Below are 24407 nucleotides of genomic sequence, written 5' to 3'. Positions count from 1 at the left end.
TAAAGGATTGCCCAAAAATAGGCAGTTAAATGAAAATTTATTTAATTTAAGGGGATATTTGATGAGGATAACATACTTCTGGGATGCAAAATATATTTAACCCTTATTAATATATTTCTCTCTATTCTCTCAATTTTAGTATTAATTAACTATTTTTATTTTACTTAATAATTGTTATTATATGATTTATTATTTTAAAAGTATTGATTGATGTTATGGGTTGGACTCATAAGTGGGATGTATAGTAACCCCAAAAATTAATTATTTTTATTTTACTTTACACATTTCAATAAATAATTCACCATAAATTACAACGATCTTTCTTGAAATTTAACATAATTATAAATATATTTCTTTATTGTTTGAAAAATTCTCAATACTCTCCTAATTTTAATAATCGTTTAACAATTAACCCGATATATTAGTTTCTATTAAGTTTTTATTCATTTTTGAGGTAAGCAGGCCGACATACCTTTTAGAATAAAAATTATAATTTTATTTATTTTTTTTAATAGACTAAGTAGATAACCTTTTTAATAATTTGTTAGTTTCTTTCATCCATTCCATTAAATTCTTTTACAAATTTTTATTTTTTAAAAAAGATATAGTAAGAGCAAAGTTGACAATTTCATACATCCATCTAAGGATCACATAATTTCATCAAAATCAGTGGGGTATTTATAATCTTTCAAACAACAAGAAGATATTCGTAATTACGTCAAATTTTATAAAGATCATTGTAATACACAATAATTAATCAATTTAAATTTTTAGATGAGAAGATCGTTCGACATGGTATCAGAGTCAGGCCGAGCAAGTGGTCTTGACGGTACTTAGAAAAATAAATATGTATTAGTGTAAAAGATAGTAGCTTAATAATATGGTAATCACATTAATTAGTCTTGAACTATTCAGTCATTTTGTCTCTTCATCGGTACCTGCGACTGCTGTCTGTGGCCGACAAACTACACCACCAAAATATGTACGTCAACAATAATAAAACGGGTTCTGTGCGGAACACGCTTTTAGTTTAAAATAAATTACTAATATAAGTTGAATTTCCCACGACTCTACAATAAATATACAACTAAAATATTACAAAGGACGGACCAAATATCATTATTCAAGAGAGAAATAAACTATGGTATTACCGTATCTTGACCTTAGTGTGTGAATTGCTTCTATGCTTTCTTATGTTGTCATAAAAGCTTCATTAGTACAACACACTCACCAAGAACGATGGCAAATGAGTCGGGCCGAGTCGGACTGAAACAGCTCTGAACGAGGCAAGTTCGAATCTAATTTATCGAGTTGTGTTCGATGAGAGGCTTCAAAACTTGTTCTGGTTCATTAATATTTAGTAATATATTTAATCTTTTTTTTATTTAATGCATACTAATAAAATAAATTATATTTTTCACATAATAATATATCATTAAATATTTATAAATAATTTAATTTTTCAAAAACATCCGAGAGGGATTTGAAATGGATTAAGACGAGTATCGAATCTAACTATGAGGGCAGAGCGAGTTTCGAAATAAATTTTTAATTCAATTAGAATTAAATGGGGTGAGTCAGAACTCGTACTAAAACACCCCTTTCCACAATTTTTAGGATTTATACTATAAAATTATTTTTAAAATAAAAATACAATAATAGAAAAGTGGTGAAAGGGAAGGATCAAGTGAAGTTTGTTTGTGTACATACATTTTTAGTAATTCAAGAAATTTTCAGGACACATTCTTCAAAACAAAAAAAATGCTGTCCCAACCTTTATTTCTTGGTAATTATTTTCTACTACATTGTTTTAAGTATATGCCATAAATAGCACCTCTATTTTTTTTGGGGGTTGATTTATTTAAGGGATAATTATACTTTCCTCCCCTAAAATTTGAAATAATTACCGTAGATTTTCTATGATTCAAAAAATCACACCTAATACCCCTGGCATTTGTCTCAATCTAATAAATAGATCCATTTGTTAGTATAGTTCACGTAATTTACGGATATCAGTAAAAAGGTTGAATAAAAAATTTTGTTGACCCTCGATTAATTAAGTACAAACTTATTGCAGGTGAAACAAGTTATTTGCGATCAAACTACCCTTATAAGGATGAAGATACATAAGGATAGTTTGGTCTGAAAAAATTCGTTTGACCTACAATAAATCTATAATAGATTAGTCAGGAGTAAATATCAATTTTCATTCAACTTTTCTACTAATGTCAACAAAATTTCGTAAAAATTTTACTAACGGATGGATTGATTTGTTGCACAAAAATAAGCATCATGGGTACTAAATATAATTTCTCAAATCACAATAAGTCTACCTGTAATTACACCAAACTTCATAACCCAGACTGAAATCAAAATTATTAATAAATATTTCAAGTTTTAGTTTTATTTTAAATACAAAAACAAATAGTAAGTGTGACATTAGCAAAATTTGGAAGTTGAGGGGAAATGCAATAAATAGAATGTGATGATGTTGCAGTGTACATCACAGAGGGCGACCACAACATGGAAACATACTATATACAATCAAATAATATCATGTGTATTTCCTTTTCATGATGTAACACTGCAAAATATATATATATATATATTATATTATATATGAGTAAATTATACTAATTTGTTTTTAGATTTGATATAATTACGAATATCCCATCATTGTTTAAAAATTTACAAATATTCCCATTGATGTTTGCTATAATTTTTCGATGACGGTTTAGAATAGTCAACTTTGCGTTGGTTATATATATATATATATATATTTATAAAAAAAAAGCGATCAAAGTGGATGGAACAGTTTGAAAGAATTGAAAAAAAAATTACCCACTTAGTTTATAAAAAAATTTAAAATATTTTTAAAAAGTAAGTAAAATTATAATGTATAATCCATAAGGACATTTTTGTCTGTTCTCCATAAAAAAATTAATAAAAATCTAATGGAGATTAACGAATTAAGGTAATTAACTTTAGACTAATACTATTCACCACAGTTAAATAATAAATATAAAAGTTTAAGTTTTTTATTATGGTTAATCAATAATTCCTATAATATTAGATACAACCAAAATATTTTGTCATTGTCTTTAGTTATAACTAATGTTTTAGCCTCATATATATAGAAAAGACTTATATTTTTATTTAATTAGATTAAATATAGGGACTGTTACATTTACACCCCTATCCTATGGTCTGTCTACACAAATAACCCGTCTGTCAAATAATTATATATAATACGCAAAAAAAACATCAGCATCATTTACACAAATTACCCCTGCTTTTTAAAAAATTACACATATACCTCCTCTAAAATGTCAACATCATTACACAAACTATTCATAATTTTTTGTTGTCAGTGGTTTGTGTAAACAAATCCTGAATTGGGGGTGTAAATGTATTTATTCATAAAAAAATATAATAAAAATTTAAATTATATACACACATCAACACCCCCTATTTAATGATGACATTTTGCATAAATACCCCTTTAGGGTTGTAGCTGCAATTTTCAAAAAATAAAGAAATATTTATGTAATTAAATCTAATTTTAAAGGTGTCGGTGATTCACTACTTACATATAAAACAAGAATTAATTTTGTATTGATGACTTAATTATATATTATGAATATGTAAATAACAGCACTAGCTAATTAAGTGGCCCATTGTATGGAAAAGATGTTGGGATTACATTAATGTTGCTTTCAATTCTTTTGCATATCTTCACAACTTTTTCTTTTTTACTTTTTCCATAATTTAAGATTTTGTCTCAACCCACAATGAATAAAGAAAATATTCTCACTAAGTCCTTTTCCAAAAAGTTCCTACATTTTCTCATTAGTTAATCCCACAAAAGCTTCCTCTTCCATAACAACACTGGTGACACTGAAACCTCGTAATCCATAGATTTTATTTTAAAATTATGGAAATTTAGATCACTTACATAATAATTTCTCCTATTAGTATTTATATCTGAAGAAATGTGTAACTAGAAAAGATCGAGACTTTGATTGAATTGAGTAAGATAGTTCTGTACACTCCGCCTTCAATTGAACTTAGTGTCATATCTCTCAAGCCCAACTTGCTCATTATCCTATGAAAATACTTGACCCGTTATTTTTTAGTGAAGATGTTCGCTAGCTGCAGTCTGGAAGAGACATGTGATGGCAACAAAAAACCTTCTTTGTATTTGTCCCTAACCAAATGGCAATCTATTTCCAAGTGTTTAGTCCGTTTATGGAAGATCAGATTTGCCACGATATGTATCGCTGCCTGATTATCACAAAAGAACGGTATTGGAGTAGGAACTAAAACTGGCATATCTTGAAGAAGATTATATATCCAAACTAACTCACACGCTGTGGTTGCCAAGCTTCTATATTTTGCTTCTGTCAATGATCTTGAAACCATATTCTGTTTTTTTGTTTTCTATGATATTAAAGCTTGTCCCAAGAAGTCACAATAACCTGTAAGGGATCTCCTTGTGTCCAAACAAGCTACCCAATCAGCATCCGCATATGCCTTCAAACTCTAGAGGCTTTCTTGAGAGAAAAAAACAGTCCCTTGTTTGTTGTTCCTTTAAGGTACTTGAGCATGTGTAACACAACATCCGAGTGCAACTGACAAGGAACCTACATAAACTGACTTAATTGTTGTGAAGCATGTGAGATATCAGGTCTTGAGAAGCCTAAATACAAAACTCTCCCTACTAATCTATGGTATTGCTCTGGATCTGGTAATACACTTCCAGCATCTGCAACAAACTTTATCCCTGCTGGCAGAGGTGTTGTTGCCACTTTTGAATGCTGAAGACCTGCATCTTCAACAAAATCTTTTATATATTTAGCCTGTGTGAATGATATCCCCTCCTATGATCGGGCAATCTGTAACTCTAGAAAGTATTTCATTGTTCCAAGGTCCTTGATTGTGAACTCTTTGTGCAGATACAACTTAACTTCATAAATCAATTGTTCTAAAGGCCCTGCAAGAAGTATATCATCCACATAAACTAGAAGTAACATAATACTTTTTTACGAGGAAAAAAAATACAAAATAAGATCACAAAATAAAAGAAATATAAAGGAGGGTGATCTTTATAAAATTAAAAAATATATATTTTAATTAAATTGAGTTAAAGAAAGAGTTTTTCAAAATATGGAAGGTTTTTAGTCTATTTTTAAAACATGGGGGAAGGAGTTAACCCTTTTTGAAAAATATAGGGGGCAAAATTAAATTTAGGCATTTATTTATCAAGTCAATCGTTGTTGACTAACTGCACATGATCCTTTACTGTCACGTTTAATGGCACAGGATCAATAGTATTGAATTTTTGAGATTTTGGGACTAAAAGTGTCCATATAGTAAAACAAAGGACCAACAGTAAGAACGATCCTATCCAGTGGGAACAAAAATGCAACTTTTCCATATTCCAATATATAATGTATAAAACTTATAACAACACTGTCTCAATAAACATAAACCATTTTTTTACGAATGATATATTCATGTTTAACATAATCAATCAATCAAGAGAAAATTACAATTTTGGTTCTAAGGTATAAGATGGTTTACAATAGTAGTCACATACTTTCTAAAACAACTAATGTTATCTACACTTTAGTAAAAGTTGCAAAGCTTTAGTAAGACCGTCAAAAAATTGCAATATTTGGGACTAATATTGCAACGTTTTCAAAAAATGTGGAACTAACTTTACAACATTTTTTAAAATATGAAACCAACTTTCTAATATTTTCTTAAAATGTAGACTAATATTAATTATTTCTAAAAATATAGGATTAATATTGCAACCTACCTTATGTTTTAGGATCAAAATTACAATTTTCTCATCAATCAACTAAGAAGTAAGTTTTAAAGATTATTGGGGGGGGGGGGGGGGTTGTTTGACACCATCTTCATAGTAGGAGGGGGCAAAGTGAAAAATGGATATTAATGAAAAAGGATGAAAAGGGCAGAAAGAAAAAGCAAAAAGGAGCAAACAAGTTGGTGTTGGAGATGAGATGCAATTTATGACGTGGATGAAAAAAGCGAAATGACAAACTTTTCAAGATCCAAATCCTAACGGTAAAAAACATGCATAATGTTTGGTTTCAATTTTGATTTATCTTCGAGATGGGCTAAAACATGGATAATATTTGCCTTAATTTATTTTGAAAGTTTTGATGGTGTTTTGAAATGTTTTGAAACAATGCCTCATTTATTTTTGTTAAAATAAGTCTACACTAATTATAAACCCTACAACTAAAAAATTATATATATACTCACACATATATATCAATATATATAAAAGAGACATAATTTGACAATGAACAATAGTTTTTGTCTCCTACTAAACAACATCAAACATACTATATTGTCTCGTGGGCTACACCTAAGTACTTTGAAATAATGAATTAGTTCCATCCGTAATTTGAAGGGATAATTACACCGTCCTTCACTGAAATTTACTGTAATTAGTATATTTTCTATGATTTAAAAAAGTGCATTTAGTATTATTAGCGCTTGTTTTTATTTAGTAAATAGGTAATTTAAAATTTATGAAATTTACTGATATTAGCAAAAAAAAAAAAAAATTGAACCCATATTTACTCCAAGAAATTGTTTAATTAATTAGTAGTATTTTGCCTATCAAATCTACTTCAACCTTTAATAAAAAAAAAAAAAAAAGAAAAAGAAATGCAACAAAAGTCCTATCATTGTGTGATTTTCATTATAATTAAATTATTCTTTCACAATAATTAAAAAATGAAATTATAGTAGAAGATCAATAGAGAAGAAGATATCCTGGATCAATCCAACGCTGTAGATTTTTTTTTTTCTTTCTTTGGGAAGGGGGAGAAGAAGGCGAAAAAAATCAATTTTTATAACAGATCATGTACTATTATAATGGTAATATCATAAAAAAAAATCAAATTTATTATATATATATGTAATGAATCTTTTTGCAATTCTTTTATATGGAAAGGCAGTTTTAGTCCATATCCACTCATAGGGGTAAAATTGTTCGAAAATCTGCCAGAGGACTAAAAGTAAGCAATTTCGTAAGTTACTGGACATAAACAAAAATGGACATAGTTATCGAACTAAAATTAAAATTAGGCATACTTAGCGGACTAAAATAATACTTTTTCCTTTTATTTTTAGAGAGGTTACTACAGAAACGTAATTTTGTTTAGGGAAAAAGTGTTATTTGCCTTAAATTCTATTTGACAATAAAGAAAGAAAGATAAGTATATTTATTATTTATATATGTATATATATATATATTAAATTTTGCCACAATTTTAAATTAAAAAAAGTAACTTTTCCCACTTAAAATTCTTCTTAAAAGGTAATAAAACTTAGGTAAATTGAGTATAAGAACCTAAATCTTTACCATAAAAAAGTTGTGAATTCCTGATTTAAAAAAGTTTTTTGGGAATTGAAAGAAACACTTACCAATATTTGATGATCTCTTCATCTGCACTTAAAAGCAAAATTTTGGGTAAAAATCACTTGAAAAAGAGGAGACATTTAGGTATGTGAGAAACTTTTAAGATAAAGAAAGAAAAAAACTCTTCCAAAAGTGCTAATTGTGTACTAATAAAACATTTATTTTATGTAACAGGTTCTTGCAACTTTCCCAACCATGTGCTACTTTACATTCTTTTGGGAATTCATATGATATTCCCCTCCAAATATTACTATCATTTTTCACTTTTTACAGGGAAAAAACTATGTACCTTACACTGACCTTACGTGTCACTTTCATTATTCTACGTCTTAGATCAACACATTGGATCAATAGTTATTGTAATTAACATGTATCCCAAATTATATCTCATGTTTCCACAAAACTGATTTTCTTGGAACAAAAATTACAATACAATCTTAATATATCCTGCATCGTTAATTTTGCTTCTCATGTTCTGTAGATGCTATACCTAATGTGCAGTAGGTAGTTGGATGGTTGACACAGCTCACCTTTTAAAAATGACGGGTGCGTGGCGCGCGCTGCCAGTATGTGACCGACGATATTTCACACGTGTTGCTGAAATGCACCTTCGCGGGACAGGTTTGGGGGCGCTGTCAGGATTGCCATGAGCCATCATTGCCAGCGTTTCTTGGGACGTGGAAGATTGGATGTGAACTGTTGGAGAGGCATTGGAGGGCCGAGACTTTGATCTGTTCTTGCTGATTTGCTGGTTGCTTTGGTAGAGCCGCAATCAGTTGGTGTTTGAGGCTGCTCCTGCGTCTTCGACTGAGGTGGTGAGTTATGGGCGGAGGACATTGGAGATCATGGTCAAGGATTTCAGGGAGGGATCCCCTGAAGCACCGGGGAGGGAGTCTGAGTTAGGCACAAGAATTGAAGGTGCTGGAGATGGATATTTAATTAACTTTTAGAACACATAATTGCAGACTTTCAAGTGTCTATTTATTGCCTGAACCCCAAAGTCACAGGTTCAATTACAAGTTGGTATAATTCTTGGAGATTTATGTGCGTTTGAATTAACAGGAAATGTTGGAACTCATCAGCTAAATTGATATCACAACCTGTGTGATGCATGAAGTGCAAGCTTAGTAGCCAGTTTGAAAATTTGCTAATGGAAAGATTACTTTCTTTGTACCCCAATAAAAAGAAAAAATAAGGGTGTTTTTACATTGTTGTTTGTCAGAAGAATCAATATAATTACAGGTATAGGCGAAAAACCGAGTCGTGTGCACAGACAGACATATAGGGTAGATATAAAAGAGAATGTAACTACCATCAATGGCATATTGTTAGAACATCCACCTTGGAGATGTATGGCCTGCACTTTGCCGTGGCCTGTTTGGTTGCTCCAAATTGTTCCGCTTCTTCATGATCGAAGAAACTGTTGGGCTGAAGTAGTCGTTGCTCCTTTGAGAAGTTGCGCCTTGCGAATATACTTTCCTCCCTTGCGTGAAGTTCCTGTGCCGTTCCAGCATAGCCCCACGGCCAATGTGATTTCTTTGCATCGGCCCCCATCTGTTGGGGTTTACGCAGCTCTGGCTCCTTCCAACTTCATGAAACTTTCCCTCTCTTGGACTTGTATAGTTCCGACTTTCGGCAGTTTCAGCAGAATACATGGTTGTTTCTCCTTCGCTGCTGTATTCATGCGGTATCTCTGAAACATCAACTCGGGATGAACTTGATTGAACTTCGCTCTGGGCTCCATTAATAGATCCTGTTGATTCAGCATCAGGGATGAGGTCAGATGGCCTTCTTTCACAATGTTGTTCTTCTTTGGCTGGTGGTTGCAATAAGAAATCCTTGACGTAATTCTGGTCACAGCTCGGCAGCAGCTTTCCTAGTTGTTTTGGTGATAGTGCAGCTTTAGCAACTCTTGGTGGAAAATTGATATCCAAGAGCTGAATTTGAGTAATATCATTCTTCCTTACTGGCGTTGAAGTCAACATAGGGGACTCAAAAATTTCTGGGGTTGGAATCCCTGGCACATGTGTTGCACCTTGTGGATCGCCAGACGAGTTCTCGTTCTCCAAATTGTTGACAACAGCTGAACTTGGTCCGGGCTGGTCTGTTGGTCTGGATATTATGTTCGATGATGTTGGTGTTGTCCCCTCTTTCTCACCTTCAGTTGACTTAAAGACTTGACGCATTGTGAATGATGCACAAGAATGCTCACTTTTCTGGCCCGAGGACATCAACCGTATCAATGGTAATTTTGGTTTGTTCAGTTCATCGAGGTTCCCCTCCCAATGCTGATTCAGCCAATCCCGGATGATGGGAATAGGGATACCAAATTGCAGGTCCTTTTTCCATGATGATGATGAGGATGAAGAAGTTGAGGAGGATTTGGTATTTGGAGATGTTGCGAGCTTCATAGGATCACAAACCATGAAAGCAAGATTGCCATGAACGTCAAAACCAGCAGAACCTGGACTCCAGTTTACTCCATCAGTCGACATCTTAATCAGGTTGTCAGTAGCTATTACTACCTTACCTTCACCCACGGTCAACTCGTGTTTCTCTGTATATCCTAAAAGATAAACTAAACTTCCCAGCTCCAGATTTGGTTTTGAACAAGTTTTCAAGTAGTGAAGTTGCTGCACAGGTGCACTTGACTCTCCATCCATAGCATCAAGGCCCACCATTGTCAGATCAAGAACAGAGCTTGTGATAAAGAACCTGGATCAAATAGAAGATATAGAAAAGGCATAACTTGTCCCTGTATGGATGCATTTCTTCTTATGTGTATACATGTGTGTGTGTCTATATATATATGTGTGTGTGTGTTCAAGACGTTGATTCCAAGAAACCATGGAAGCTAGGCAGACATAAATCACACTGTCGAGAACTACTTACAATTTGAGAAATATCTGTAGGTTTAGTGGTTATAAAATAATATTTGGTTGTATATCCTGTCACCTATGTTCAGAACTTCAAATAAGCTTTCATCTTTATCTTAACCAACAACTCGAAAGAAACTATCATAAATCAGTGTTCGAGCAATTGTGTTAGACTTTCAACCCTCTTATTAGTTATACTTTCAGCATTTGACAACCTTTAAAGATATAGTAATTAGTTCACGAACTATGCTTACAGTTAACAATGCAAATAAAAACATTACTAGAACTGTGGTCATCAATTTTTAAGATGGGCTACTATAAGCAGAAGGACATGGAGATTAATAATTTTTACTAACTAATGATGATTAATGAAATTAAAAGAGTAATTGTACTAATACAAGATGCAAAAGTGCTGAAGAAGGAAGATTAAAAAGCTTATAGTAATTACTAATAATTATTGAGTTTAAAGGTGCTAATCACACTAAAAAGCATGTGAATGTGCTAAAGGTAAACGGGGACGAGCCATAATTTCATTTTCAGCTGTTTGTGAAATGTTGGATCAGTCCCATAGTACAATATTAATGAATAATGAGCAAGTCGATGAGAAAGCTCACTCACTAATTTGAATGTTCACGAATTAAAAGAATGTCACAGCAACAACCCCAAAAAGACACTGGAGGTAGGCAAAAACTTACAAACAAAGCAAATTATGTTTAATGAGGGAAACATCAACTGCAAATAGAATCGATATGAATGTTTCCCCCACAAGCTTCTTTTGGCATTTTAAATTGACATCCCGCCTCTTAATTCAATAGTAGAGAAAATATCATGCAGCAATAATTCATGTGTTTGGTAGCACCGACGCACTATTCTGACGTAACAAGCGAACATGCTCAGGACACCATGTCACTATAAATTGACACCATGCTCACCGACACACTATTTTTACCATAATTGTTACTGCTTTACTGCAATCATATGGCCTGATCATAAAGAAATCATAAATCACTAGAATCCAATTTGTCCCGTGTTGTGTGAATCTATTGGTTAAAATTTCACCATTACTCCTTTACTGTGCTATCATTCAGGACCTCAAGAACTATATATGTTACTTTCCGAGCTTCAAATTGCCCCTTGTTCATCGCAACACTAACAGAATTCCTCATTGCTTGGGAAGGCGTGCTAGATTTAGACAGCACAGATCACATCCTAGTTATGCTTTCGGACTTGTAACATCAGACCGTTGATTGGCATTCATATACCACACAGTTTATTCTAAAAACAAAAATAGATCAATGAGACATTTAATGAGGCAACAGTCAATCATCTAGATTCTACTGTCATACCATACATTAAATGCCATCATTAGACTCCCTAGTATAGGTGGTTGGTCAATTAAACAAGAATTAAAGGACAAAACCAACTGATATGCGATTGATCAATGACAGTAATAATTAGAACCAGTGAATTTCGATGCTGTTTCCACAAATTTCTATATCCTTTTATCTTTCAAACTAAGGAGAACGGCATCTCTAGCAAAGAATCTGCACACTAACACTGGAAATCTGATCTCTATCAGATATATAATATATCATAAACCAAATTCGACCCCATTTTCGTACCCTGTCACCTATCTACACTTTACGAAATCAACAAAGGAAAATTTCAAAAAGGAAAGAAGAAAAACGATTATTGCTACAGACGTTTATAGCACGTTCATTCATTAGCTCAATCCACTTCGGAAGAGGAAATTAATATAAAGAAAAATAAGCACTTCACATATGCTCACAGCGCAAACACCATATAGAAACTCACCTATGAGGAAAAAGGCTAGCGGAGAGGCCATTGTGGAGCCGGATCTCGGCAGCTTCAGCAGCAGCAACGGACGGGAGATTAGCGTGAGTGGTGAGAAGCAGATTCCGGTGGATCAAGAAGCCGGTGCCGCCACCATTGATTCTGGCCATTGCCGGAGCCTTCCCGGAGAAAATAGCGGCCTTGATTCTCTCCGACTTGCCGCCACCATTGCAGAAACACCACGAGTCCCCCAAAACCCCCATTTTTCCAGAACTAAAATTACCACTCTTAAAAAACAAAACCCACAACAAATCTTGGATCGAAAATGTGGAGCTGGAAACTGAAGCCCATTTCTCAGCTTTTCATCATTCCCAATCCCAACTCACTCTCTAGCTGGCTTTTAGCTAGCTAGTAATTGTAGGCATTTGAAGAAACAAATCAAATTGTAATAATATATTAGAGGAGGAGGAGGAAGAAGATTATGGAGATAGAATGGCGGAAAATAAGGGATTTGATTACACAGAGAAATATATATATATATATATAAGGAGGGTGGCGGTGAGGCTCTAGAAGTAGAAGGAGAATCTCAACTCCATTAGCGCGTGCGTTTGAGCTCCAGAATTTTGGATTTGGGTTAAAGGTAAAAAAGATGCGACGGCTGTTATTCAAACTAAGGGTAAAACACCTCACCTCAGCTGCCTCCCCTTCACAACTTGCTACGAACATTTTATATTTTTTTATAAAATTATAAATATACTTTATTGTGATTTTAATCATATAAATTTCTCGTATTTTTTTATAAAATTATAAGTACACCCTCTAAGAAATCTCTGTATAATATATCACGAGGGTATCTGTATAAAAGGATAATTGCACTCCCATTATACCTAAATTTCGTGGTTTGAGAAATTACATCTAACATCCTTAAGGTTGTTTATATCTAACAAATAAGTCCCTATGTTAGTCAAAATTCACGAATTTGCTGATATTAATAAAAAAAAATCTATATTTACCTCCAATTGACTTATTATCGATTTATTGCAAGTCAAATAATTTTTTTCATGACCAAATTACCCTCATACATCTTTGTGCATTAATGCATTGATTTTCACTGTTGTAAGGGTAGTTTAAATGAAAAAAAATATTTGACCTGCAATAAAATAGTAATGAATAAATCGATGATAAATATCAATTTTCATTCAATTTTTTTGTTACCATCAGTAAATTGAGTGAATTTTGACTAACCGGTGGACTTATTTGTTAGAAGGAAACAAACCTCATAAGTGCTAAATGTAATTTTTCAAACCACATGGGGTTTAAGTATAATTACACCATAGCTCATCGGAGGAAAGTGTAATTACCCCTTATATAAAACTTCACCATTAAATAGCTTGTAATTAGGATTTAAGATATGTAGTTGTAACGTGGTAAAAAGTATGAGATATTTATATAATTAGATCTAAATTTAAAGACTGACAACTTAATTTATCATTTTCAATAATAGTTAATTTAAAACAAATAAAAAATAGGTAAATAATTAAGACATCAAAAGTTGGGAGTGCTCAGAAATAATAGTTACAAGAAAATAATACTTTTTTCATCGGTTTATATTTTTTTTTATTCTAAATTAACGTAATAAAAATATAAGCATATGTTGTATTTCCAAACACATTTATTTAATTTAATTTAAATTATAATTAAATATTTGCAAATACCTTCATGAAATATGTTATATTAAAAAGTATTTGATAGAATTTTTGGTCAGATAACTTATAAAATTCAAAACAAAACATTAGCAAACTACCCCGATTGTAATCAAATTATTTACAAAATTATTATTATTAATATTTTATAAATTTTATAATATTATTTTATTTTTAAAAAATTAAGAATTTGTATCTAAAATAAAATTTTAATATCCTATAATTTTTAAAAATATCTTATAAAATGTACAGACGATAAAATTTTTTAAATAAATTTAACCAGACACCATTTGAATGTTGAATGTGAGATGTAGAGGGGGTAGTACAATTATTAATCATTATAATAATTTGCATATTGTAAGAATGGTGAATTTTATTATTGTACATGACCATCATAATCTAGAGAGTAGAGATTTCATTTTCATTTATAGAGCACATTAAATAAAAGTGGTTATGGTTCTCTTTTAATAGAAAGCTACAAGTAGCTTTTGCTTTTTTTGAAGTATACAAGTAGCTCTTGCTTGGCACATCATAATGGAAAAGTTGTTAATAGGCCACATGCACTATTTTATTTTTTTGATAAATTACATTTGCAGTGGTTGAGGTTACGTCTAATTATGCAAATTTTTTCTGACTTTTTGTAAAAAAGTATATTCATTGAAATTGTAGTTATAAAATTACAAGTATACAATCTATTTAATAGTAAAGATTTTCACAAATACCCCCTCAGATGGTGTGTCTACAGTTTTATAAAAAAATAGGGAGTGTTCGGGAGAAATAACATTTTTCGTCGAGTAACTTAAGGCCTCTTCATTTTTTATCTCGTAACTGTAAACACTTTTGGTCATGTCACATTCTCGGTAGATGTTTAATGAAAAATACCACGTGACAGTTAAGTGCATAGGACCAACAATGCTATTTTTTAAAAGTTATGGGATCAAATTTAATACTTTGTAACTAATGGGCTCAAAAGTGTAAAGGCCACAACGACCACATGTAGGTTCTGGCATATTGCTGGCAAAAGCGTTCGAGCCATGACACCGAACTGATGGGTTACACATGGTACAAAGTTGGTCGATTGAGAAACATTGGGTGACAGTGCGTGACAGGCTGCACGACGGGTGGACGTGCAGGCCTAGGTGTTGGTAGTCAATATTGGCATATTGTGGCATTGCGGAATTGGGTCTCGACAGCATGCAGGACTTTGTGGAGAGTTAGTAGATGCACAAGTATTTGCACGCATGAGCAAGCCGGGGTGCCTATGTGTTGAAACAGTTGGCAGGCAAGCTAGTGCCCACAGGTAGCACCCTTGTGTCACATCTCTCTACAGACTAACAGATCATGCACACGACATGCAATGTGCAGGATTCCCCTACAGGATAGCTAATGATGCGCACGGATAGTCTTACGGTAGCGCACACATGACCTGCAGGTCTTGGCGATTGCCAATAGTGGGTTGGTTATGGACAGTGTCTAGGGCAGTTTCCTAGTCGTTGGAGGATATCAACTGCAAGCATATTATACTTTAATTGTTTTAGTCAAGCTCATTTGTTTTTTGAGAAGGATGGATGAGGTCCATTATGTGCAAGTCTTTTCCTTTTAATTTGTATCATGGAATAAAATTATAAGATTGGACATTTGATAAATAGTAGTTATTATAACGTATGATCAAAATTTAAGCTTTTACATTAACTTTTTTTGCATATGATAAATAACAGTTATTATATTGTACTTAATTTTTTAAATATAAAGAGTACATATATGATATTATCTTTCTATGACCAAATTACTCTCATACGTCTTCGCATATTAATACATGTGAGGGCGTATATTTTCACCGTTATAAAGGTAATTTAGTCGACAAAAATTGTTTGACTTGCAATAAGTCATTAGTAAGTCAATCAAGGGCAAATATCAATTTTAATTTACTTTTTTTTTTGTTAATATCAGAAAATTCAGTAATTTTTTTCCAACAAAGGGACCCATTTGTTAGATAAAAACAAACTTTAAGGATACTAAATGTAAATTTTCAAACCACATAAAATTTACGTATAATTACACTAAGCTTCAGAGAGAAGAGGTAACTATCCCTATAATTTTTCTATTCTCTTTAAATCCACCCCTAATTATAACTTAATTTTTATGTAATTACAGTCAGACTAAATTCATGCTACGTTTCGTATTTTATATTGAAAATATAACAAGTGCGTATATTTCTTATTTTTAAAAAAATAGATATGCGGCAATTATTTATTATGTTTACAAAAGTATGTAGGATGTTAAACAAAATGGGTAGATCGTTGCAATCAATCAATCTAACTCGAATAGCACTGCATTTAAATCATTGGGTTCAATTTTAGATTTAATAGACTGCATAAATCGGGTTGGATAGTTTTACCTAAACTGATTCAAGCCGTGTCTTGTCCAATCCCGTGACTATCTAACAGCGGACCGCACTTTCATCGGGGCTTTTAAAAGACTTTTGGCGCCTTTTTTCCTTCTCTTTCGCGAAGGTCCTCTGCGCCATAGCACCACTTAACACCTGAGCTCTCAGTCTATACTCTCTCTACTGGTTCGCTTCGGATTGTCTCAAGGTATGTCCAGTGCGCATAACTACAACGGCACATGCGCACACGCACGCAGAAGATGCATTTTTTTTGTTTTTTATTTTTTGGTGTGGTTACATGTCGGCGATAGGCTCTAAGTTTGGTGATATCTCTAGGTTTTATGGCGTAATTGCTCGATTTTCTCCAAATTTATTTGCTCTGTCTGTGTAAGTTTGTGCCATTTTTTTTTTTTTTTGTTTCTGTTGGCGTGATACGATTATCTGAGCTGTCGTCATTGATTTCTTGTTCACTTTGTTGAGTTAATTTGTTTTCTATGCTAAGAAGAATTTGATTTTCTGCGATGCTTATAGGAATTTCGATTTCTGCGTTTATTTATTTATTTTGATTTTATAATTTGTTTAATCAATATCTTCGTTTTTCGGTAGATGCGGCTGGTAATCTGCGTTCTTCTTCCGTTATTTTCCTTGTTGGCGAATTTGTTCATGTGGAATCCGTCTGAAGTCGCAGTTAATATGAACCAGATCTGTTAGAATTGACTGAATTGGTTATTGTTGTGGCTTACTTTTACTAGAGGCTGTAGCTTGTGATCAATGTTAAATTTAACAATCTACCAAGTTAAAGTGAAATATGAGTCTTAAATTTTAATACTATCTCATAAAACATATCACTATGAAATGTGTACTGATTGCTTGGGAACAAATCATTGGTGGAAACCTAAAGTCTAAATTCAGTGAAATTTTCTTTCTCTACGTGTAATTTTGTTGATTAATATTTCAGAAATTTTGTTGTTTTCAAAATTCCTAGCAGTTGACAAAAAGATGTTTGAGTAAATTACTCAATTAGATCCATTTCAACTGAAAAACAACATGAAGAGCTTAGAAAACCACATTCTTGCCTGCCTCATGCTTGCTGCGGTTCTGAATGTTAATTCTCATTGTCTTACTGTTCTCCACTTGACACATCCTTCCTACAGGCTATTGGAGCCGTAACCTGGAATAAGAAAATCAAGATTTTTTCTTTTCTTTTCCTTTTATTTTTAGTTCCACCGGGGTACATTTCTGTCTTTTCCTCTCCTCAGATGCACCACATTTCGAACAACTAAAAAAGCTATTTGTCACAGGTCATACCAAGATCTCTGAGCCATTTATACTGTCGATAAAGTTTTGTAACTGTAATTTCCTTCTATATTTGCATCAGTTTAATCTTGAAGTATCTCATCATCATTATGTGTATTCCATAGGTTATGGCTCATCCAGAACCTGCAAAAGAAGATGCTCAAGTTCATACTAGAAATTATTCAAGAAAACCCCGGATTCTGCTTGCTGCCACTGGAAGTGTCCCTGCAGTGAAATTCTCGCTTATTTGCCGTCAGTTTTGTGAATTTGCAGAAGTAATTGCAGTTGCCACTAGGACAGCATTGCACTTCATAGACATAGCATCATTTCCCAACAATGTCGCACTTTTTACTGATGATGATGACTGGTCCAACTGGAAGAAAGAAGGTGACAGAGTGCTGCATATTGAGCTTCGTAGATGGGCTGATATAATGGTCATTGCTCCTTTGTCAGCAAACACACTTGCCAAGGTAAGCAAACTTTATGGATTTGTTCCTCTAAATTAACTTGGTAAGAATTGCATTCCTATAATATCTTATATCTTGACTGCTAAGACTGAGATGATCATATGGTAGATTTTGGATGAATTTGCCTAAACCAACTCTTTTCACGCGTAAATAACCATATAGCAAGCTGCATATGCATTTACATATTTTAGCACATTCGACCACGAAAAGTCATGTCCTGGTGTCCATGGACAAGAGATTTTTCATTAATTGGCATCAAACAACTGTTAGGCATGTTTTCATCATGAGACTGAAAGGTGCATAAAAACTGTAACAGCAACTAGTTAGACATTGCTTGATCCTTTTGTGTTTTCATGTTTCAAACCGTCTTACGTAGATTGCTGGGGGATTGAGCGATAACTTGCTGACTTCCATTGTGCGCGCATGGGACTATAGCAAGCCAATATTTGTGGCACCATCCATGAACAAGTACATGTGGGGAAATCTCTTCACACAACGCCATCTCAAGGTAATTGATGATGATCTTGGAATTTCCTTTATTCCACCAGTGCCCGACGGTAAAACCAGCAGAAATTATGGAAATGGTGTAATGCCAGATATACCTGTTATCTACACAACTGTAAGAAGTCATGTTGGCTGACATCCATATTCATTGGTTTTCAGTATCAAACTCCTTACTGTAAAAATAAGCCTTAGTGAGTTTGCATGTTCCTTGCTCATATAGATGTTGCACAGTAATAGAATAAACTGTAGAAAATCGTGGGGATCTCAACACTGTAAATCTGCAGTTCTTTTCACGTAGGATTGAGGTAGCTTTATAGTTTTTTTTTTTTAGAAGGCATATATCGTTGTTCTACTCGCCATAGTGGGTGTATTTTCTTGCATGCCTTAAATGCAATTTTCATCCTTTTCTTTTGCGTTTGAAGTTTTAATTCTTTATCTTTTTAGGATAGTAAATAGGTTGAATAACTTTTCATGAAATTTGGTCCTTTGGTCACAGGAGAAAAGCATGAGCTCTGCACATACATTTTTTAGTTTGGGGTTTTTGTTCCCATTGATCAACTTCTGTCAGCATGGAAGCAAATTTTTGGTCCTATATTTTTTGCATTTTAATGTTTTACTCCTTTATTTTTAGGACAACAAATAGGTTTTTTAACTTGTAATTTTTCGTGATTTTGGTCCATTAAATTGACTAATGAAATAAAAGCCCCAAATTCAAGAATCCTGAGCGTTGGACATTCTCTCTTTTTTTCTAGTAACATTTGCAACTGCAGTTATTGAAATATCGAAATGGGGAAAAATTTAAAAAATTATAGAACTTATTTGTCACCTAAAAAAAATAAAAGACTAAAATATTAAATACAAATGATAGAGGACGAAGATTGCCTTCAAGCATTTTTCGCATTCTATTATACATCACTAGTATTTTATTTAATTGGAGCTAATCAATTAAATAAAAACTCCAAACAAAAATTGGAAAGGAAAACGGACCAAAAAATTGTAAATTTTTTGTCTGTTTTTGCAATGTAGTTTTTATGGTTATGTTATGACAATATTTTCTTTATTGGAATAACCAAAGAAGGAAAAAATAAGTGAGCAAAATGAAAATTTCCATGTTTTCTGAATTATTAATGATATTATCGTGTTGATTACAAGAATTTGATATAAAACTTAAAATTTAAGTTTTAGATTTATGAAAGGTTGGAGCAGAAAATAAAACTCGGTGGAGTTTAATGAGTAAATGTCCCCTAGCAAATAAGAAAATTAGAAATACTCATTAATAAGCTTCACCTTTGACATTTACAGTTAAAATCGAATATTATTAACGTTGATTTGATTCGTGTGATTGTGCATGATAAAATTATTTATTATAAATAATTATATATTTTTTTGATAATACTAGGTTTGATATTAATATCAAACTTGTCTTTTTCTATCTTTTAAGTTGGATATATTGTCCCAACGACTACTGAAAATAGGATTAAAAAAATTTATTACTTAAATATCTTCCCACTTTCTTCGATGTCTACTTCTCACTCCTTTTATAATAAATTAATAGAAAAATTACTTTATTTTTTTGGGGGGGCTTCTGATATATATTTAAATTTTGATTTAGTTATTAAATTTTAAAAAGTAAAATTTTGGTCATATTTTTATAACTTTTTTTAAAAAAATTAAACATTTTCTCCGTCTTTATTGAATGTCTATTTTGAACTTCTGTCTTGTATGAAATATTGGCAAGAAAAAACAAATACGCCATAAGAATTTTTATTTTAAAAATTAAGAGATTTTTTAATCTTTTGTAATTATTCACAAACTTAAAATGAAAATAAGTTAGAAAAAGAATATTGTTAACGATCTTTTTACATTTAATTATATTTTGCAATCTTTTCAATCAAATGTTAGATAATATTATCACATGAAATATTAAACAACACAACACAATACATCAAACCCAAGTGATGAGATTAATTATCATTTAGTTTTTCATCCCACCCAACAAGGCCAACATGCATTAATCTAAGTAATAATATGACACTTATAACAAAATTTAGGTATCAATTTTACTCCAAAAACGTCGTAATTATAAATATTCTATTATTATTTGAAAAGGTATAAAAACCTTCCGAAAAAATTACAACATAACTTCCCTCGTCAACTTAATCAATTATTACCAAGTGTTTTGAAATATAATTTTATATACTAATGTTTCAATGGTAAATTATGCACTTAATGCTTTTATTATAGCTAATAAGTAATATATTTATCTTCAACTGTATAATACTATAAGTGCAAAACACGTGATACGTTTTAATATGTACCAAAATTATCAACCTATTTTTTTTTATTTTATTTATAGCTAATAAGTGATAATTCTTGCTTTCAAATAAAACTTTTTGTACATGCATGGGTGCACCCGTATTGCCAATAGTCTAAAACTAAGTTACTTTGTACCTAGAAAATTTAATTCGAAATTGAGTTTGACGGGCCTCAATAAATTATACAGCAGTGTAATATATTTATTATATAATTGATATATAATATAAAAAATATGATTAATTATATGATAAATATATCATATTTGCATTCTAATTAATTTGATTGAATTTGGATAAAAGTTTTGAGTAGGCGTGGGATATAAGTGGTGAGAATCTGCAGAGAATTATTGATAAAATTTAGACTTGTATGTACTGCCTCCTTATTTGAATGGGAATAGCAGTCATGTGGGCAGCGCCGCACACTTGTTCCTCAGTCTCACCACCAATTTTTTCCTCATTCTTTCTCTCTTTAGTGAACAGTTTCTTGAATCCAGACAATTGGAGTCAAGGTCAATGTATTTTATTCTTACTGCAACTACCATTTATTAGTATTTCGCGCTAGCTTTTCTGGTTAGTTTCTCCAGCTCCTGAAGGCCATCACTGTGGGCAGACTGCTTCTCTTCACAGTTCTGACCATCAGGATGCTTTCAACAGGTAAAATCACCATTCTTGTTCATTCATCTCTTTTACTGAAAGACAAGGTGTAGCCAATGCAAGTTGCCAGTGTTTGGTTCTTGCATTATGAGTCTACTTGAACTGATTTTGTTAGTTAATTTGGTTTCTTGAAGCATAACTGTTTTGTTCTTTCTGGGCTGTGAAATATGGGTAAAAAAATGATCTGACCTTGCTTTTATATCTTGGGTTGAATGGCTAGTGGCTAGCGCTTTGATTCTTGCGGAGAGGAGGAGGCTTGTACAAGTTATTCCAGGGTGGTTTATCCAATTCTTGAACGAATGGGAATTAAAGGTACTAATTCTCTTAAGCCTGACATTACAGATTTTACTCAGCACATTGGGCAACCGGAGGAAGTATATATGCAAAATTTGGATCAGAATCACACTTTTTTGTGCTTACTTGTTGGCGGATTGGGTCGCAATCGTTTCTCTTGGCATCATTGCAAAAAGCACTCTGGATGATTGCCACAAAGGGAGAAATGTTGATAACCCTTTGGATCAATTGATGTGGTTCTGGGCTCAATTCTTTCTGCTGCACTTGGGTGGCCCTGATACCATCACAGCGTATTCTCTTGAAGATAATGAACTTTGGCTAAGGCATTTGGTGGCCTTGGTGATTCAAACTGGACTTGCTTTCTATATTTTGCTTGTTGCTTTGCCAGGTTCTTCTTTGCTTCCTAAGCTGAGCATATTCATTTTTGTAGCCGGTCTAATCAAGTATGGAGAGCGTTTGCTTGCGCTTTTTGCATCTAACAGTGAGAATTTTAGGGACTCTATGGTAACGGAGCCTGATCCAGGTCCAAATTATGCCAAGTTCATGGAAGAATTCACTTTGAAGAAGGCTGAGGGCTTTTATGTTGAAGCAGCTGAGGTTATAGAAATCCCAGTTCCAGCTCAGCCTTCTTTTCCTAATGATAATGGGAAACTAATACCTGAAGCATATGAGCTGTTTTTGAAATTCAAGTGCCTCTTTGCTGATGCAATCTTAAGTTTTCAAGATCGAGACAGCAGCCAGCAGTACTTCCAGAATCTCTCACCAGAAGAAGCTTTTGATGTTGTTGAAGTCGAACTTGGATTCATGTTTGATGAGCTTTACACAAAAGCACCTGTCATGCATAAAGCTAGGGGGATTGTCTTCCGAACGACCACTTTCTCTGCAACATTGATTGCCTTTTTGGCTTTTGTTTTCCTTGTTGAGAAGAAAGCGTACATGAAGTGTGACTTGATGATTACATTCATGTTGCTGGGAGTAGCTATTTTCCTCGAAATATATGCTGTTTGGGTTTTAATAAACTCAGATTGGACTCATAATTGGCTGAGCAGACGCCATAGGGCAACTTATTCATCATTGATCATTCAGTGGTTTCAACGGTCTAATAAAAGGAGGTGGTCCAAAAAAATGGCTCAACACAGTTTGCTGGATCTTTGTGTTAGGGGCAAATCTGCAGTACGTTTAAGACATCAAAATTTTCTTTGGAAAATCCGAAAGCTATCCTGGATAGATAATTACCTAGAAAAGCACTGGTATAAGACCTTGGTTGATGTATCTCCGGCGCTGAAAGATCTTATTTTCACTGAATTGGCTAGAATCAATAAGCTCGATCCCACAGCTTTGTGGAACCGGAGAGGAAGTTTTACTCTGGAAAACTATGGTAATCTCCATCTTGATTGGACTCAAGAGGTAGAGTTTGACCAGAGAATACTTCTCTGGCACATTGCTACAGATATTTGTTATTCCAAGGAATGGGGTGATGATGAAGAACCCAATTGCACTGAAAGGAAGCAAATGTCAGACCACAGCAAGCACATATCAGACTACATGTTGTATCTTCTCATAGCGTGCCCATTTATGCTGCCAATTGGGATTGGGATGATCAGGTTCCGGGATACATGTGCTGAAGCCAAAGAGTTTCTTGAAGAAAGGAACGTGAGATCTTGCAAAACCACAGCATGCAAGAAGTTGCTCCAGGTGAACACTGAAGTCCCACCAACTAAAGTGAAGGGTGACAGGAGCAAATCTGTGTTGTTTGATGCTTGTAGGATGGCCAAGTTTTTGCTAGCAAGAAAGGAAGACAGATGGGAAATTATAAGTAAACTCTGGGTGGAGATGTTAGCACACGCCGCCAGTCATTGTGGATGGAGACACCATGCTCGTCAGCTTCGAAAGGGTGGAGAGCTCCTCACCCACGTTTGGCTTCTCATGGCACACTTAGGCATCACAGAGCAGTTCCAGATATCTCAAGGTCATGCTAGAGCAAAGCTTATAGTCAAATAGCTTCGCATAACTTTTTCTTGGGACATAGAAACTTCAAATTTTGATCATGAAAATCACTTCAATCTTTTTACCATGTAGTAATAATTTGTATTCCTAAATTTCCATGCTAGAGGAGAGTTGCAATGTTGTAAATGGTGCTGTTCTCAAGAAATTCTCTCTTCCTTCCATTGTGTAAACAAAATCTCCATATTCACAGTGGAATAAGATTTGGCTCTAATATTTCCAGCGGTAGGTATGGTCTCATTTTTCTGACTTTTCCTACATGAAGTGGCATTCTTTTATAGTTTTCAGTTAATATCTGTCATTGTCTCTAATTAGTCTTTGAGTTATTTGCAATTATTGTGCTAGCTGTGGAGAAAAGAACTTTCAGCCAATGAAATTTCTTGCATAAAGAAATTAAAATTCTTTTAGTACTTTTCCTACATGAAGTGGCATTTTTTATAGTTTTCAGTTAATATCTGTCATTGTCTCTAATTAGTCTTTGAGTTATTTGCAATTATTGTGCTAGCTGTGGAGAAAAGAACTTTCAGCCAATGAAATTTCTTGCATAAAGAAACTAAAATTCTTTTAGTACTAATGGTTTGTAATGAAGGAAATAGTAGGGTCAAAATTTTTTATCAATATATGCTGCATTTTCCATTTTGACTTAATCAGA

The 24407-nt window shown here is 33.1% G+C and overlaps 3 protein-coding genes across 5 annotated transcripts; 2 read left to right on the top strand and 1 right to left on the bottom strand.

The window, feature by feature from the left end:
- Positions 1–7798: 7798 nt before the first annotated feature.
- Positions 7799–12782, bottom strand: LOC105163794 (uncharacterized). 3 transcript variants are annotated; one of them, XM_011082262.3, is made up of 3 exons: positions 12154–12782; positions 8804–10177; positions 7799–8335 (listed from the first exon to the last, which is right to left on the bottom strand). In XM_011082262.3, the coding sequence occupies exons 1-3, from the start codon at positions 12393–12395 to the stop codon at positions 8098–8100; spliced, it is 1854 nt and encodes a 617-aa protein (XP_011080564.1). In that variant the 5' UTR covers positions 12396–12782; the 3' UTR covers positions 7799–8097. The 3 variants fall into 3 exon arrangements, with proteins under 3 accessions (XP_011080564.1, XP_088738298.1, XP_088738297.1); XM_088882172.1 differs by having other exon boundaries at positions 8202–8335; positions 8775–10177; positions 12154–12778; XM_088882171.1 differs by lacking the exon at positions 7799–8335 and having other exon boundaries at positions 8606–10177; positions 12154–12778.
- Positions 12783–16230: 3448 nt separating this feature from the next.
- LOC105163795 (phosphopantothenoylcysteine decarboxylase-like) lies at positions 16231–18896 on the top strand. Its single transcript, XM_011082264.3, has 3 exons — positions 16231–16429; positions 17643–17987; positions 18361–18896. The coding sequence occupies exons 2-3, from the start codon at positions 17646–17648 to the stop codon at positions 18622–18624; spliced, it is 606 nt and encodes a 201-aa protein (XP_011080566.1). The 5' UTR covers positions 16231–16429; positions 17643–17645; the 3' UTR covers positions 18625–18896.
- A 2312-nt stretch (positions 18897–21208) lies between these two features.
- Positions 21209–24004, top strand: LOC105163796 (transmembrane protein, putative (DUF594)). The gene is made up of 2 exons (XM_011082265.3): positions 21209–21457; positions 21678–24004. Exons 1-2 carry the CDS (start codon positions 21445–21447, stop codon positions 23750–23752), a joined length of 2088 nt encoding a protein of 695 aa, XP_011080567.1. The 5' UTR covers positions 21209–21444; the 3' UTR covers positions 23753–24004.
- Positions 24005–24407: the final 403 nt, after the last annotated feature.

Source organism: Sesamum indicum, linkage group LG6 (assembly GCF_026168435.1).
Source record: "Sesamum indicum cultivar Baizhima isolate 11 linkage group LG6, ASM2616843v1, whole genome shotgun sequence".
NCBI classification, from domain to species: domain Eukaryota; kingdom Viridiplantae; phylum Streptophyta; class Magnoliopsida; order Lamiales; family Pedaliaceae; genus Sesamum; species Sesamum indicum.
Note: the sequence above shows the minus strand (reverse complement) of the source record. Positions and strands in the feature narration are given on the sequence as shown.